General features: G+C 37.9%; 1 protein-coding gene across 5 annotated transcripts in view; it reads left to right on the top strand.

Moving 5' to 3' along the window:
- BICC1 (BicC family RNA binding protein 1) overlaps positions 1-18,661 on the top strand; it is a 102,888-nt gene that overhangs the window by 62,613 nt on the left and 21,614 nt on the right. For 3 of the 5 annotated variants that reach the window (XM_027463239.3, XM_072040040.1, XM_027463242.3), the window contains exons 4-8: positions 12,994-13,073; positions 14,476-14,634; positions 15,622-15,675; positions 16,654-16,848; positions 17,769-18,020. In XM_027463239.3, coding sequence (XP_027319040.1) covers positions 12,994-13,073; positions 14,476-14,634; positions 15,622-15,675; positions 16,654-16,848; positions 17,769-18,020 — 740 coding nt within the window. Of the gene's footprint in view, positions 1-5,584; positions 5,788-12,993; positions 13,074-14,475; positions 14,635-15,621; positions 15,676-16,653; positions 16,849-17,768; positions 18,021-18,661 lie in introns of all 5 variants that reach the window. The other 2 variants (XM_072040042.1, XM_027463240.3) reach the window with 2 other exon arrangements.

Raw genomic sequence — 18,661 nt, 5'->3', positions numbered from 1 at the left:
AAGAAGTAGGAAGAGTTTAAAAAATATTCTTGTGTATATTTTAAAAAGTAATAGTAGATGTTATGCAGGAATAGGAGAGGTCACTTGTTATCAGCATCTGCTTAGTACAGGATCAGAAGCAAACACTTCTGTCGTAGAAGAGATTTCTCTTGGATTTTACAGAGGAAAAGCTAACAGACAGGTATTTTGGCGTAATTTTTGCTCTTTCCTCTTCTGCAGTGTTAGTTCAACTTGAACCACAGTCAGCTCAAAATGAATGCTTGCTAAGTTGTGTTTGAGTACTTAAATTTAGATTCCTGAATGTGTATCTGAAAGCGGTGTCCTCTGCTGGTTTGCTCTCACCTGCTGGCAGAGAAAAGGAGCGAGCACTGAGCTGGGGCTGGAGAGAGTGTTCCTTGCAGGGGGGATTTTCCATGCTATTTTAGCATTTATTAGTCTCCTTCATGTTTTATTTCGCACCCCCAGCCAAGTATGGTTGCTACCTCAGTGTCACAACTACTGTGTTGCCATTGACAGTGCCTCAATGCTTGTAGCTGAGCTGTAAATGCTCTGCTGTCCTGGCTGTGGGTGTAGGGGTAGCCAGACTTGCTGTGTTTGTCCAATCAAGGCCATCTCCAAGTTCAGCAGTGCCTCCCTTGGCCTTTTGTGGCCTTTGGAGGTACAGGAAAGATCAGGTGCAGAGCACAAGTTTGGAGATCTGTGCCTCACCTAAGGAAGGTGGGACTGCAGAGCTGAATGAATTAACTGGGATTTCTGGGAGATGCTGAATTTTGTGTTTTGTCACTGAGGCGTTTCATTTTGAAAGGGTTTTGAAGTTTCAAATCTTCTTCTCCTGCTGTTGCATTGGGCTCATTCTCATTGCTCTCTGACCTTCTTCATTTTTTTTTTTTTTTTTTAGCAGGAGGGTAGAGGTCTACCTGGACATCAGAGTACATAAGGATGTAATTAAAATATTGGCATTCAGGAATTGCAACCCAACCAAGGCAGCACGCTGGTGCTAGATCATAGTTTTGAGCTTCTCTCAAGTAGCATCTTTGGCTTGGTTGACTTGTCCAGTGCTTGCAGATGACTGACTCCTATGCCCAGTGGTAGCAGTAAACAAAAACAACTTTGGCTGAATTTTGTTAGAGTAAAACAATTAGAAAGCAGCTTCTTGAATATGGCATAACTTCATTATTGGTTGAATTCTCAGTGTTTACTCTTTTGAATTTGACTATACTTGAGAGCTGGAATTTTGACTTTGACTTTTCTGCATTGAATGGAAAACTTATCTTCTCCCACAAATATTTAGACAGCTAAACTGTGGGGACGATTTTCAGCTGTTTTATGTTGTTTGTCCACAGCTGTTGCTCTGTGTTTTCCTAGCTTGAATTGACTGGACAGATTTGTAGGGGATGCTAGAAAGGGGTTTTATTTTTTTTTTCCTGCTGTAGACAAACAATTAGTGGAAAACCAAGGCTGGAAGGCTTTCACTTTAAATGGGAAATGCAGAAAGTGGAGAAAAAAGATTGAATTTCTCAAGATCTCAGATAAAACAGCTGCTGCCACCACCTGTTCTGTACCTGAAGACCCAAATTTCTTATAGTTCACTACTTTCTCTTCAGAATTTGGTAGGAGTAACGATATCTGTGTATTTTGTCATCTGACACTTGCATGCATGCACACTAAATATCCACTCCCTCTTCCATGGGTGGTTGCTGTCATCAGGCTGAGAAGAAGCTGGATAAGTTCTGCTCTTTTCTGTCTTTATGATGTTTGGCTTGTGAGTAAATTGAGGGAAAGGATCTTAGTGGTTTCAATAGCTCTCCAAGTACTCACCTTACATACTCACTGCCTGCCAAGCTTCAAATTAACCGATAGGCTACCTGCTGAACAGCAGTTTAACTGTGGCTCCTCTTAACACAGCTTTCTAAATGGGTAAATATTTTCCTGAATGTGTTGCTAAGGCTATCAGTCCATAATTGACTTAAAGATTTAAAGCAAGTCTCTTGCTGACACTGTGTTTATTGTTTGGAATGCCAGATTAATTACAGCATGTATTGCAGGCTCTGTGTTATGAGCTGCATCTGCTTTTTGTTAACTTTCTCCATAAATGAGAAACTGTCAGTGCAAACTGTTTCTCATATTTTGAAGAAAAATCCTCAAACCCTGTAATTGTGTACTTTAAAAATTAAAGAGCAGTTGTGTTTAGATCACAAGTTCGTTTATTTCTTTTGTTTCTGGAGGAGCTGACCCAGGCATAAATGACTCCTCCCTGTTTTGCAATAAATAAATGAACAGAAGAGACTGTCCCAGGCCATGCAAAACATGGCCATGGGAGTTCATGTCAATTCTCTTCGATCAGAGGAGTTTGACACGTACAAATCCACAGCATCCCTTGAGCCAGCAGCTGGCAGCAGATAGTTCATTTACTGGAGCTATTTATACAAGCCTCCAGCTTGCTGCCACTTCAGAAAGCAGACAGATCAATTAATGCTCCCTGCTTTGTGTGCAGTGTAGGTGACAACTGAGAAACCTTTCAAAGAAAATCACATTTGCTGGCGTCTTTTATCTTGTTTGTGGTGAAATTGTTGGGTCTTCCACGCTCAGTGCTTATCCTGTATCTTATACTGCTTCTACACAAAAATGTGAAATCATGAACTAGCATTGGCTCAGAGAAACATACAGTACTTTCTGGTCACGTTTATGATCTATGAAAACAATCTCTAAGCAGTGAGCGAGGCAGCAGGTGGGAATGTGTCCTTTTTTTTTATATATATATTTAAAAAAAAAAAAAAAAAGAAGCCCAGGAACTTTAAGTAAATCTATAGAAAAGTTATTTGAACTGTGGTTATTTCTGTATGAAGAGCAGGAACAATGTTTTAGGCTAACAAGGTTTTAGGCTAACAAGGTTTTAGGCTTTCCTGGTTTTGCTTGGGGTTTGTTGTGTGTTCTGGTGCAGAACAGCAACTTGCTTATACTTGGGAGATAAGGCAGAGCCAAAATACAAGCACAGTTGTGTTATGAAGGGAATTATCAAGGGCCTTAATGTCCAGTAAGAGTGCTTGGCTGTAACTGTAGTAAAACTAAAATTTTAAGCCCTGGAATGTGGTAATACAAACTCATGTTATTGTAATTAAATTACTCAGGGATACAGATTTGTCACAATTTTTCAGCTAACATTGGCATTAGCTTATGTGTTGTTCTTGGATTTATTTTATTTTTTTTAGGCTTTTCCTGCCTTTAGCAGGTACCTGGCAATGTGCTCTATTCTGTATACTTGTAAACCAGAGACTGACTGGTCTTCTCTGTGACCCCATCATATTATTTAAACTCAGATTTGGGGCAAGCAGAGATAAGAGCAGTTTTGCTGAATTTGACATTGCATGGGTGCTCAACAGGAGACTAATTTTTTAGGTGAGTTTTGCAATTGGGCTAATGCCGGAGACAGAAGGACAGAAGAGATGCAGAGCAAGTTCACTGGAACAGCTCAGGTCTGGTTGGCTGATTTAAAAGCTAAGACTTGACATTTGCTTCAGGTAATTTTGTTAGGCAAAGCCTGGAAAAATTACCCTCAGAGAAACAGCGTGAGAAGCGTATTGTTTGCTTGCTATGAACCCAGTATTTAAAAATGTAATATGTAGCAATAATTTAACTTTATGCATTGGAAATAAAATGATTGCCACCTTACAATTTTGTAAAAGGATTAAGGAGATGTTTCTTCCTTAGCATCTAGATAGATTGTAAGCAATGTAGTTTGTATCTGGTAGACAAGTAGGTGAAATTTGGGCACTGAACATATTCTGTTTGAACTTCAGTTTGTTTTTATGAGTCTACTAAAACATCAAATCAGTATTAGACAGTGGACTGTTAGACAGGAGCTTTAGGTTGTCAGGGATGTAAGAATCCCCTGCACTGTGCTACTGCTATTCTGTGCTGTGTGTGCTCTGTGCACCAATGCAGTGTGGGCAGGTGATATTGGCACAACACACACTAGGATTTATGAGCAATAAACCATTGACATTTTTTAAAAACACAGTCACTTTTCTCCCCCATAGTAAAAGTTGCTTACAAACTGTCTCCAGCATTAGCTCATCAGCACACGTCTCTGTTTTCCTGCTCTCACAGAGGCTGTTTGCTGACCCCACTGGAGTGCCCTGCTCCTCTGTGGGATGCTGCATCTTGTCACTGTGCTCATTGCACTCCAGATTGCTACTGGGCAGCTGTTGGAGTGCTCCCTGGTGTGTGTTGATCTGTGTTTGGGTTGGGGTGGGAGGCTGGGGTACTCTTTGGAAGGCCAATGCGCTCATAATGCATGACCTGACTGTGTCTTACTGCAACTTGAAATATGAATCATTTCCGTGTACTTTTTGTAGCTGCTGCTACTTAGCTCTCAAGAAGATGGTTCAAATGTTTTTTCTGTGTTGGCCTTGGCATTGCTCTCATTAATGAGAGGGTGGGAAGATCCCTACCATGTTCTTCAGAAACACAGATGAAAGAAGAACCTTTAAATGACTTAATCCAGGAAAGGGAGACTTGTGCTTTTTGCACTGTGGAAATATCATACTAACAGAAGTGATAGAGTATTTATAATAGTAATCAAACATGGTACCTTTAACTATCTTTGGCTTCAGTCACCAAGTGCCCCATGCAGTGTCAAGAACCAGCTCACTCCATCTTTCAGATACACTTTTATTTTATGTAGATTCTCAGAAGGAAAGTTCTGTTTGTCCTGTTCACACAGATATAACCAGTGCAGTACTCTTTGCTGGAAGGCTGGCTGCATCCTCCTGTTCCAACCACAAAATTAATGTAATGCCGTATCCCAATGGTTGTGTAAGACACACGGCACACAGTGGAATGCAGTCAGCTAGAGCCATAAGGCATTAAAAGGAGCAGCAGTAACCAGCAGGCATAAAGATGCAAAGTAAATGTAGTTGGATTTGGGTGTGGGAGAATTTGCAAAGCAGGTTGAGCCTGAGGCTAGCATTTAGGCTGACAAGTGAGGTGTTACAATGTTTTTTCCCTTCTATTTAGCAAAGCATGGCCACCATTACTGGCTTTTTTGTGAGTATGTGTGTATACAATCTAAAATGATTTCCAGGCTTATACATCAGAATTGTTACCTTGAATTTGACCATATGTGCAGTGAAAATATAATGGTGGTGTCTTTCATAATATTAAGTTTGAGATGACTTTAATTCCTTTTTTTTCCTCCCTTTATTTCTTATTTTCTTTCCCATGCATTGTGGTTCTGCATTTGTGCTTTGAGATACAATGGCAACAGACATTTAAGTAGTGAGCCATGAATTCATCGGTTCCATGCTGAAAAAATAAGGCATAACAGACTTGTGTCCTGCTGAGAAACTGCCTTGCTTCAGCTAGCTTTTCAGGGGAAAGGCTGAAAATCAACTAACTGTCCAAGAAGTGTCAGTATTGATGGCGTGGGCTGAACGCATTTACAGAATGTCCCTAAAAATTATGTCTATAAAAAGTAGAATAAGGAATTTAATGTTAAGAAAAGTGCTCAGAGATGAAAATTGTGTGTCTGAAATGGAACTCTCCAGGTGACTACAATTAATTCATTCTTATTTCTTCTTTTCAGGTCTTCTTCTCCACCTTGGCCTTCCCCTTCTCCCTTCAAATCCAGTCACTTTTCTGTTCAATTTGTCATATGTTCTGTTACCTCTCCCTTGTCTTGCCTCTTTGCTTGTGCTTTAAGAGAAGTCTTTTCAACTTCATTTCCTCTGTCACTGGATCCGAATCCAGTCATCAATAGGTTTTCTCCAAATATAATAAATTGTACAGGTAATCTTTTTTAAGCTTATCTGATATTTCTGGCTGAGTGTCATTTAATTCTAAGCTTTCTGAACTTTAATTTCTGGTTTTCTGTGGTGACATTTCAAGGCTGCTAGGAGATCTGAATGTAGGATTCAGCTATGATTTGATGCAGAAGTGCACCTGACTTTGTTTTTTCTTTTTATTTGTAATGTTACATCAAACAGCTTTTATTTGAAGTAGGCTTCTGGAGTTTTTAAAGTTCTCTTTTAAACTACCATATATAATGCATATTATGGAGTCTGATAAGCAAGATGCTCTCACCTCTACCAGTAGTTGCACAGTGTTTCTTCAATCCATTGTTTGGAGGGGAGTGAGGGGGTGTTGTGTCAGCATTGCTTTACCCAGCCCCTGCTTCAAGAATCTGCAGTCAGGTGGACCCACCCATGCGTATATGTGTATCCATGTATTTTTATAAATGCTGGAGGGAAGTAAGGTGGGGATAGTAGACTTCACCATTATACAGTTGTTATAGTGCAGGACTGACTGACAGGCAATGCTCTGATATCTAATGCTCTTCAGGTGATTGAACAACCACAACTGAACTGCAAAAGTTGTGGCAGTGCCACAAATACTCAGTTTTTGTTCACTTTCCTTGTTATACTCCAAGTAGAACAGAAATTCTAAAGAAGGTTTGGAGTTAAATGCTTGGAAGAGGGAAAGTTAAGAGTCAAAAAGATCTGAGAAGAAAAAGCTTTTCAAACACATGCATGGATATAGGCATTGGTTCTAGCTCTTCACAAGGACATTTCATAATCAGCTGTTCCTCCACAACAAATAGATCCCCCAGAATGCTCAGAGCCTCAGGATATGTCTGCTCTGAAGACACTGTTAATTGCTTGCAGCCCATGTTGAGTTTTGCGGTGCTTTGGCTGGGCTTTTGATGATGCCCAAGTTAGCCAGCTGAAATCTTTTTCAGATATGACAAGGCTGCAGGCTGACTTCAACTACAGGGGGCGGAAACCAAACTAAACCAGAAGAAGCCCAACCTTGTGGCATTAAGCAATACATCTGAGGGTACAGGGAAGTCTGCACCAGGCAATGACCCCTGCGTTTTCCCTCAGTGTATCAGTAGCTTTATTTCTTCTGTGGTTTAGATACTGGCAGGTAAGTGAATACACTGGAAGTGTGAGAAGTTATCTAAACTGATCAGCCAACAGCAAGAAGTGCCCAAATGACAAATTTCCTTTCTCACTCCACTGAATTCATTTGCATATGCCCTTAATCACGAGCATTTGCTGCATGCTTTTTGCCTTAATGCTGCTCTCCATGGGAATAGATTGAGCCTGTTTCAAGTCTATTTTAGCTATTGACATGAATTCATCTTGTTCAGTCAGTGAATATTCACTCTAACCACATACACGGTATTTCCCAATTTATTTAAAAGCATTAAATAAATATTTTTCAATTTAAGTATCCTTTTTTCTATACTAATAATAAGTTCTACTTGACCTTTTTTGATTAATTCTGTGGTTTCTAGACCTGTTTCATCTTGTTGCTGTAGTGTAAATGTGCTCTTTCTTTTGAGAACACACCAACTTTCATGTTTGTTTGAGTTTCTCTTTTTTCCTTTCATACAGTTTGAATTTTTGCTAGTACGTTCTGGGCTGCTACTTTGATACCTGGCATTTTTAAGAAGTTCTCTTAAATCTGTATTTTTTTTCTTCAAATGGCTCAGATTCAGTAATACATATGGACTATTCAGATCCTAATCAGCTGCTTACTGTGAATGACTGTCATCTGCCCTCCTGTTGCCCAGTTGCCTAGCTAATTTTAGAATAGTGGAGTTTCTGTAACTTAAGTCTGTTCATCCTGTAAACAAGCTAGATGCATAGTTGTGGTCTGAAGAGCTTGCCCATTAAATGTAATGTCTGATTTACAGTAGAGGCCTGCAAGTTAGATGTCTAATTATTTGAAATACTTTTTGCCTGGCAGAAGTTAGTGTAGATGCGCTTGCACTGGCACAGACGTGTTTTGGCTTGGAGGAATTTTACTTTGTTTACAGAAATGCTGCACACAATAGTAGCAAAAAAGCTGGAGGCTTGCTGGTGTAGCTGTGGACAGAGGAGCTGGAAACTCTGCCAAAGTGTGGAGTGAGGAATTTGAGGAGAGGAGCAATAAAAGGCCACTTCAAGGCAGGAGTCTGGCAAAATGAAGACTTGAGAAAAACTTGCAGCATTTTCTGTTATGCAACTACAGCTTTCTATTTTATATAAACATTCCCCCAATCTTGAAGGAAACAAATCTGTTAAAATAAAATGTCTTTTCCATTCTTAGGAAAGATACTTTATGTCAAAATATATTACAAGGTAAATTACCATAGAGCAATTTTTTCACATTTTACAAGACATTAAATGTTTTTTTTATAAGTCAAAATCTTTCCCAGTTGTGATAGTCCACATGTATTGAAGTATTAGAGCTTTGCATGTTTTCAGCATGCAGATTGCTTCTGAAGCCTTTGTGCTATGTGGCAAATAGGTTGTAAAGATTCAGCGCCTCATACCTTTTTTCATATTTTCATAGTAAGCGTCTGTTCTCTGCTGTATTTATACATACATTTAAAGCATACTTCCAGTCAGGAGAGTTGATAAATATAGGATTAAGATTTAATATGTTCAAAAGTGTTTTGGCAGGGGGAGGTAGGTGTACAAAACCCGTGTTATCCTGAACCCTCAAGATAGAATAGGCTATGGCACCCTAATGATTGGATCTAGTTGTCATCTGGGCAAAAATGACCTTGTGATGTCCCAGTCTCACCAGAGCCAGCTCTGTGGGAAGCAGTCGACCTACTCCTTGTGAAGTGGTGGTCTCTGGTAGGCTGAGACCCCGTGCACCTGCTGTAGTGCATCAGCTAAGTCTAGACACTGACAGGAGGGTGATTTTTATGTTCATCTGTCCTGACAGTATTATAGATATGTTACACCTGCTCTACTTTTTTTTGTCTGACAATCGTCTTCACACTTCAAACAGTACTAATTACCTTATTTGGGGCTTTGAGCGATGAGAATGCACTGTGATGTTTGTACCCTGCAGGTATTTCAAATATTAAGTGTATAGCTTTATCCAACAAATATTATTTTTCTCTCAATAAAGGTAAGATAGTAATTTTTTAATTAACTTCAAAATGTAACTGTAAATGCATGAAATAAATACTTGCACATTAGAAAATAGGTGGCATGGAAAAGTTGTGTGTTCAGCTTATGTAAATATAATAGCAAAGGGGTGTCACTTGCCATATGCAGTTACTGACCAACACTGAGTTTATGGAGCTAAAAAGCAGAAACTGTTTGGAACAAAGATTTCTAAGGTATTTGGCTCTGTACTGATGGCAGCAGCTTCAGGAAATATTTAAGAAGCTGAAGTCAATGTTTTAATTACTACTCTGTATTGATGCATTTAAAAAAAACATAGAATCATAGAATCATAGAATATCCTGAGTTGGAAGGGACCCTTAAGGATCATCGAGTCCAACTCTTGACACCGCACAGGTCTACCCAAAAGTTTAGACCATGTGACTAAGCGCACAGTCCAATCTCTTCTTAAATTCAGTCAGGCTCAGTGCAGTGACCACTTCCCTGGGGAGCCTGTTCCAGTGTGCAACCACTCTCTCTGTGAAGAACTTCCTCCTGATGTCAAGCCTAAACTTCCCCTGCCTCAGCTTAACCCCGTTCCCGCGGGTCCTGTCGCTGGTGTTAATGGAGAAAAGGTCTCCTGCCTCTCGACACCCCCTTACGAGGAAGTTGTAGACTGCGATGAGGTCTCCCCTCAGCCTCCTCTTCTCCAGGCTGAACAGGCCCAGTGCCCTCAGCCGTTCCTCGTACGTCTTCCCCTCCAGGCCTTTCACCATCTTCGTAGCCCTCCTCTGGACACTCTCCAACAGTTTCATGTCCTTTTTATACTGTGGTGCCCAGAACTGCACACATAGCATACATAGCATGCTATTTTATTCTACTCGGTGAAAACAATTCATAGATACTGTGCAGTTTCAGGCTTTTGCAGCAAATAGTCTGGATTAACGAAAGAGCTGAAATAGCAGGTAAATGCTGATTCCATTAGTGATGGATTTTCTCTGTTGGCAGACACAGTTAAATGCAACCTGGTCTGTACTGTGTACCTGGGCTTGCAGGAAGCCTGGGAGAAACTTGCCTTTTGATTTCCGTCTAGTAAACCTGCTATAGTGTTTAAAAACAGAAATAGGAAGTCTTTTAGTTTGGAAGAGTACTATTCAGCCAAGAAAAAAACAAACAAGCAAAATAAAAAAACTTCTCTAGCTTGTTTGTAATGATGTGACAAGCAAGTATTTAGGCTTTGCCTTAAAAAAAAATGATTGTAATGATAGAGTGACTTGACTGCATATAGGTACCTTCCCTGGAAGAAAATACTGTTCTTGAATCTCAGTGGAAAAAAAAGGTAGAAGAAGAAACACGGAATATAAGTGAAAAACATGACAGAGACCAGGTAGACGTTTGGGAGGCTGAAACTGATGAATCATTAGAGCAGACAGTTCTCCATTTTTCCGTGTTTTGTAGAGGAACTGCAAAGTAAACAATTTAAGTGATTCCCTGGAGAGGTATATTTAAGAAATTTAGATGTCTGTAATATACAGAAAATGATGCTAATCTAACCTAATTGCCCCTCTGAACTCTTTAGCAATTCCTGAATTAGTGATCTGTTTCTGTGTGCCAGTTCAATGTCACATGGGTATCTGTCAGTTTGCCTAGAGGCCAGGCATCATTTCAGTGCGCTTTCAACTCCTCCAAAGCCAATTCAAAAATCTGTTTGTTGAAAATTAGGGTTGTTTGTTTTTTTTGTTTTTTTTTTTAATGCAAGATTTCGATTGAGATGTCATATCAAAACTGTATTTCCTTGAAGGAAAGACTGAGCAAGCCTCAAAGGAGGAATTTGGGTAACTTAAAAACAAGTTGCTTCATATCCATTACCAACCACTGTGTCATTGAGAAGTCATCAAGTAAGGAGAGGGCATTTAAGACCAATTTTGAAAGACTTCTTAGCATATTTTGGAATTGTCACTGGCATCAGTGGGTTTTTTGGTTTTAAAGTGAGGAATTGAGCTATTTTTCCCCACTATAAAGAACAAAGGAAGCTTAAGTGTACCAGTACAGGATTTTTTTTTGTTTGTTTTCTGAAGCTGGTAGTATTAATAGAAAAGGGGAGTCTGATAGGATTAAAAAAAACAAGGCATCCTGAAATGTATTTTCACCTATGGATGAATACATAGCATTACAGACTAGTAATACTTCTCTTTGGTACTAAGAGCTATGGGATGCCAGATGTGATTCCTGATACTTGTCATACTTGTGACCCAAATGTCTATTAAAATATGGGGCTTACAAATATTTGCAAATCAGCCCGCAGTGTTCTTCCTTCGGTTTTGTATTTTTCCTGGTTGCCTCTAACGAGCATTTGGAGCATACATCGTGTGCTAGAATCTGCTTCTGGGAATTTCTGCCTGCAACATCCACTTCAAATATCATTCACAGCTTAAACACATTAGAACCACATGGCTTACTGTCAACTTAAAACAGAAAAGAAAAATTGCCCTCAAGACTACTTTTTTATACTTCGTTGTGAAAAGGCTGAAGCAGCAGATTTTCAGAGCTTCTGTTAGATTCTGTGCGCATACCATGTTTTAGCGACTGCAGTTTTTCTATTTTTAATAAAAAATGAAAGATATCTGCTTCTCAGAACTGAAAATACTGCACTTTCCTGACTTTCAAGAGAATTGGCAGTGAATCTGCTGTTCGTTCAGTATTTCTGTATCTCCAGCTGAATGTGTTCAAAACTTGCCAGTGGTAAAAGCCTAGTTTTTTATTGTTGGAACAGAAGAGTATCCAGGCATAGTTTAAACATACCCAGTTTTCAACTGAATACAACAGGTTTACAATTTAAAGTTGTATTATTTGGCATTTCTTTAGTAGTGAAATTATTTCAGCTGCTGAGATGATGGGAAAGGCAGATATGTTGTTATACCATTTTCTCCTGCCATTGAAAATACATACAAGTAACATACATTTACTTTTATGTGAGCTGCTTAGCATAATGAAATAGATTAATTTATCATTCATTAGCCAGAAGAGGGTTTATTTTTTTGTTTATTTTCTTCAGGAAAGAAGTTGACCCCATCACAGGAGAAAAAGGAAATTTTATTCCAGAATTAGGGCAAGAGAAACAGACCAGATACCACCTGCAGAACTCTATCTGTGTTTGAGACTGAGAGATTTGGGTGGAGGCTGGTGTCTGATGTTGATAGTAATTTTACATTGTGGTACTTTATGCTTCTGGACACCAGATGGTGCTGCTACACCAGCTATGATATGTGATTTTCACACTTGGAATGATTGATACTTCACGTAAGTGAAAGTCTACGTGTTAGCTCAGCACAATGCGTTCTCATTTTTAAAGACAATGGTCTGAAAGATATAATGCAGACTGATTTGTGTTGTGGAACCACAGTTTCACGTCTCACAAGGCTAAAACTTTTAGCAGCTGGTATTACTCTTGGATATTTAGTTTAATAGAAAATCTTAATGCATATACAGGGCAGTTCAGAGGTTTGATTTATTGTTTAATAATACCGTTTAAATTTGATTTGATGGATTCAATTAGAAAGCTTCTGGCAGAGCACCTTTTTTATTGCCAGTTAAGACTGAAGAGGATATTTCCAGAAATGAATTAAATAATGTAGTAATACTTGAGGGTTGTTGGGATTTTTGTTTTTTTCCCCCTCTTAGATGTTGTCTCCATTAGAAGCTTAAGTGAGACTGTCAAAAATGCTCGTTGCTTGCCCTCTCTGTTACTACTTTTTGAGAAGACATGGTGGCTTAGCTTCTTAACTGCATTGTGGATTAATATTTTTAATACTGAGACTTGGACTTGACATTTGAGTTTCATTTATTTAAAGTTGGTTAGCGTATTTAATAAACTCATTTAGTAATCCTAATGGGGGGTGAATGTATTGAAAAATGTTTGTTTTTTTTTAGCTGAATCCCAAAGGTTGGTGGTACTATTTATCAATGAACTATAGTTAACGGGTACAAACAGTTTTGGAAGATTTGAAAAGGCTTTGTTTTCAGATTGCTATTATTGAAACAGTGAGGAAAGTTTGACAGATTTTCTTGTGTTTTTTTTTCTTACAAGTATCTATTTCTTTTATAGATCCCCATATTAAAGTCTCTGGAAAAAAGGAAAATGTTAAAGAAGCTAAAGAGAAAATCATGTCTGTTCTGGACACAAAAGTAAGAAAAAAATTACTTTGACATCTTAACCCCTAAATCTGTGGTGAAACTGATGTAGTAGAGGATGTAGAAGGCAGATGCCTTTGCATGTTGCCCAAAGAAAAGCCAAATGTTTAGGACCTGGTCAAGAGGCAAAAGGCATACCAGTGAGTCTGGGGAAGATGTGAAGATGGTGCTGTGTCTTGGGAGAACTTGCATGGTCCCTGCACTACTGCAGTGGGAGCGAGCAAGCGGTGGTAGTGGCTGGGTGACACACACCCAGGAGTACCCAGGATAGATTGGATTGCCCAGGGGAGGAAAAAGAAAAATAGAAAATACAGAGAACTCTGAGAACAACTCATTCTAGAGCTTTCTGGAAACTGCAGGTACTCAGGTTAGAAATTATGTGAGTTCACATGGTCTGTATTCCATTGTAGGAAGCAGCAGCAAGCTAAACAACCCTTTTAATCCTCAAACTTCTTCATAACGTTCCTGAAGACAAATGTTCTTTCTCAAAAGGAGGATTTTTCTGATGTCTTTCATTAGCAATATTGGCTACTTCTGATTTAAATGACTAGATACTTAAAAAGAAAATAATTTTATTAATAGACTTCAAAATGCTAGTGATGCTTGAAATTTAATTTTAGGAGCACTTTTACAATTCTGTGTTAAATATTACAGTATGCATCTAAAAAAAAAAAAAAATCCAGACCAGAATTTGAGATTTCTAGTATTTGGCCAAGAGTCTTATATCAAATTCTCATTTCATCTAATGGCAAGTCTTTCAGGACAGTATATGCAGCTTCTGCATAGTTTTATGCCAGCTCTTTAGTACTCAAAACAGATTGCCAAAAGGAGCTCACCAGTGATGTGTGTGGTTTTTTGAGTAACTATTAGGTCTATTGTTAACAGTTAATGTTATTAAGAATAGCTGTAGACGCTATCTGTGTATTTCAAAAATTAATTCACCAGAAAAATTTGGTGTGTTGGCTTAAGGGGGAAGAAAAATTATCTTTAGGTCCTTTGGCTTTGTGATTTTTTCCAAACTTGTCATCATATGATCCTTTCAGATCAGTCAGGTGGGTGTGACTGCAGTTAAAACACCACAGGATTCAAACAAATTAGAGTAGATTGCAGAAGGACATTGAAGTCACTGTTCATAAAATCTGGGGCATGTTTTAAAAGCTTTAGATATTGTTTTTGAAGATGTACCTTAATTTCTGTATTTCCATATTGGAAAGAAAATATTAATGACTTAGCTTCTGACTCTTATCCATATTAAAAGTGTCTTACTTGAGTAGAAGCTAAGCCAATACAAAAATGCTTGGACATGAAATTTTCAATGTCATTCTTGAAGCTACATCATTATAAAATACTCAGGTTCTGCACTTAATAAATCTAATCATGGGTGTTTGATTTCCAGAGCAACCGAGTAACCTTGAAGATGGATGTTTCGCATACAGAACATTCTCATGTGATAGGTAAAGGTGGCAATAATATTAAAAAGGTGATGGAGGAAACAGGATGCCATATCCATTTTCCAGATTCAAATAGGAATAATCAAGCAGAAAAAAGCAACCAAGTAAGTGTGTGTGTGTATATATAGCTCTTATTTTTATAAAAACTAGTGTATATTAACTAACAAATATATGTATTTAAACTTATTTATAATGTAGATGCTGAGAATATGAAACATGACTTTTCTAAACTTCTTTTACTTACATGATTTTTTTTTGGGGGGGGTGGAGGGAGGGGTGGTGAATTCATGTTCAGGAAAGTAAGATTTATATTTACAATTTTTGGAAAGCATGGGACTTCCTAAATGAACAGAACTTGATAAATTTGTGATGATTTGAGTCATTTTATTTTTTAAACTGAAATTATTTTGAGTGTACAGAAATCAACAACTTAGTGTGAGCGTTCTACTAGAGAAACAGTATGAAAAGTAAAGCATTTGTACATTTTTTTCCCTCTTCAAATCTTGACTTGCTTAGCACATATGTAATTTCTTGGTGCTTTTGGCTCATGTTGCAACTTTTTTTGAATACTAAAGTTGATGGATAGTTAGCAAAAACTAATGTTCTATTGTAATAGTTTAACTTTATTCTAATAAGTCATTGTACCTAATTTGGATAGCTTTACAAAATATAACTTTAGAGAGAAGTTTACCTTCAAATCTTTCATCCTAGTATTTAGAATCCATTTTGTGCATCCCAGTGGCTGTTCAGCAAAACACGGTGGTTTCAAAACATCCAAGAAAACATTTTTTGTTGATTATTGAGCACATGCATACAATAGCAATTCTACTACTTGATCCAAACTTCTGTGTTGATCATTTGATAAATATCTTCTAGTTGGTTAAGCTTATGTAACCTAAAATGCTACAATATTTATAGATAAATTTCTTCTTTTTAACAGAATTAAATTTTCATCTACTGTTCAGACAACACTTAGGATGTCACCAGATGTGATATGTTGATACTTAAAGAAAACATAGGTATTTGAATATATTTTCAAATGCCGCACTTGAAAATGTGATGCAATGTTTTCTATATCCTTACTTTTCCAGGTGTCTATTGCAGGACAGCCAGCTGGAGTGGAGTCTGCAAGAGTTAGAATTCGGGTAATAGCCTATTTCAGTATAACGTTCCTGTGAAAACACCTTAAAGGAAAATATTGCAGGAGAGGTTGGCGAACCCCAATGTTGTCTAGTTCTGTCCTCTGACAGCAAAAATATAAGAACAAATGTGAGGATTTGTATGAGTAATATGCAAAGGGTATTACAAAAAGTGATTCACATTCTGGCAAAATCTTTAACTAGCCCTAGGTGGACCTTGAACACAGAGTTTACAGTACAAGCATGAAGTAAAGTATCCCATATTGTACTTAAAATTGCATCTTAATTTACACTCCAGAGATGGTCTGTAGGAGCTCAGCCATCCTGTGTGAATCTGAGTAAAGAAAAGCAACTGCAACCTTTTTAATTTTAACCATTTAACTCTAAGTAACTTGGTGGAGTTGGATTTGTTTCTCCATTCACAGCACTTCCCTGTCTTCATTATCTAGTTTTGATTGTATGTGCATTGTGGCATGGATACTAAGTCTAATAAATGGATTTCTTCACAACTGTAGTCAGGTGTGTCACGTAAAACTTTGGTCTTGACAGTCATGAAAGAAGCCAATAGTATGCAGCTTCGTAACTGACTTCAGAGCTCTAATTAATCCATGACAGTTAAGAAGCTTCTCTGTGAATGTTCACAAATATTGATGTCTATAGGCCGACGTGGATAAGTACAGGCAATGAACCTGACTTTGACTGCTTCATAATTTCAAAAGACTGTTATTTTGAATCAAATTCAAAGAAAAAAACTCCACCCAAAGTAAACAAACAACATAAGAAAAAAAAAAAAAAACTTGTTTCCTTGGAAAAGCAGTGCCTTTTTGGAACTCAAGATAAAGTTTTTACAAATGGACGCTGCGTAGAGTGTGTATTATATCAATTTAATTATCACTGACTGATACATTATGATTCAGTAAGTACGTTGTGGTAATTTCACTGAATATGACTTAGGTTTTCGATATTTTCTTCTTAATGTTCTAGGAGCTGCTTCCATTGGTACTCATGTTTGAATTACCTATTGCTGGAATTCTGCAACCAATCCCAGATCCTAATTCTCCCACAATTCAGCATATATCTCAGACATACAATATTTCAGTTTCCTTTAAACAACGGTCTCGAATGTATGGTGCTACGGTCATTGTCAGAGGGTCACAAAATAACACTAGTGCTGTGAAGGTAATGTGTCTTCCTAAGCAAGCTTCTGCATTTTAGAAATATTCATAACTTAGACTTTAAGTACTATATTAACATTGTATCTTGCCTTATCTGTACATGTTATCGTATAATCACTTTTAAAGTCTGACTACTATTTAAATTTTTTTTTAATTTAACTGGTGTTGGTAAAGTATAAAAATGCGGAAGAAATAATGTCAGATTCTAAATTTAAAATTGTGGTAAGCTTTTTTTTTTGGTGTTGCATACCTCTTTGGGTCTGCAGCAATTCTGGAGTAGCTCCTAATCCTACCAATGTCCATAAATACTAAAAATTTTGTATATAAATAAAAATCCTCAACACTTCAATATTTTCATGGTTGAATAGATGACCTTGAAACTTGCCGTAGCAGTTAATCAAACTTATCTTACAAAACCAAGACAGGGAGATGTGAATTTAACGTGAAAGTAAAGGAACAGCCATGAGGCTATTTATCATAATAAAATTAGTAAGTTGTTAATGACTGCCAGTGTGACAGATTGATACAGTCTCATGTGAGTATATCTCAAGCCTGTAAGAATGTCTTGGGCCAAAACTGAAAGACGAATATTTTGGAAGTGTATCTACCCAGTTATGTCTCAATTGGCTTCCTTACTGCTGTTTGCAAGCACAGAAATTCCACTGGGCTCAGGCAGTTTGATGTCCTCCCGGTTACCTTTAATAACAGCAACTAAACTCTGCATTTTGTAATAAAACAGAAATAGTAGGTGAAGGTTGGTTCCTATCTTACCCTGTTACACAAATCAATCAGGTTTTTAAACAAAACAGAAGTTTCTTTACCTTGGATGTGAAGTGCATGATGGATAAGGAAACCATCTGACGAAGCATGTTTTTGTATGCCTGTGAGCACTGCTAAACCAGTTTCTTGCCCTAACCCCTGCAGGAAGGAACAGCTATGCTTCTAGAACACCTAGCTGGGAGCTTGGCTTCTGCAATCCCTGTGAGCACACAACTAGACATTGCAGCACAGCATCATCTCTTTATGATGGGTCGAAATGGAAGTAACATCAAGCATATCATGCAGAGGACTGGTGCTCAGATCCACTTTCCTGACCCTAGTAACCCACAGAAGAAATCCACTGTCTACCTCCAGGGCACAATTGAGTCTGTCTGTCTTGCCAGACAGTATCTCATGGTAAGTACTTTCTGTTAAGCTTCCTTGTAAAAATGTGAAGTTCTGGGGAAAACAGGCCACTTCCATATGTATTCAACGGTCCATTATAAATTTGTTTGTGTGGGGAGGGTTTATTACTGATGTTGCAGAATGCTGAATTGATTGAATGCTCTAATTTTGTTAGTGTTCTGTGAGTGTGTGTAGTTATCCAAAATCTTTGCAATCTGTGGTAGTATGCTTTGAATAAAGGCCTCGACAATACAAATGCAGTGTAAGCAATTTAAATTTATGATACTTGATAACAATGCGCTCCAGAGTAGAAAGCAGATATGGAGGGTGAGGAAGGGGGTTATTGTTGTTAGGTGCTGGGCTGTCTTTTGTTGTTGTTTTTGTCAACTTGTCCTTTCCCTGTTTGTCAGGTAAGTAGGTTCCTTTGGAAGAGGCAGGGTTTCCTTACCTTCTGTGTGGGTGAGTTTTCAAGGGAAACAGATAATTAGAGATGTTGTTTACTCACACCACAGTCTTACACTCCTAGTAACGTAGCCTCAAAACTATAAGCCCTTTTATAAAAATAACTCTGGTGATTAATATTATTATTATTTGTAAAGGTTTTTGTTATATTGGCCTTTAAGCTTAATAGGAGCTTTTTGGCATTGTTGTAG

This window comes from Anas platyrhynchos, chromosome 6 (genome assembly GCF_047663525.1).
Source record: "Anas platyrhynchos isolate ZD024472 breed Pekin duck chromosome 6, IASCAAS_PekinDuck_T2T, whole genome shotgun sequence".
Lineage (NCBI taxonomy): Eukaryota > Metazoa > Chordata > Aves > Anseriformes > Anatidae > Anas > Anas platyrhynchos.
Note: the sequence above shows the minus strand (reverse complement) of the source record. Positions and strands in the feature narration are given on the sequence as shown.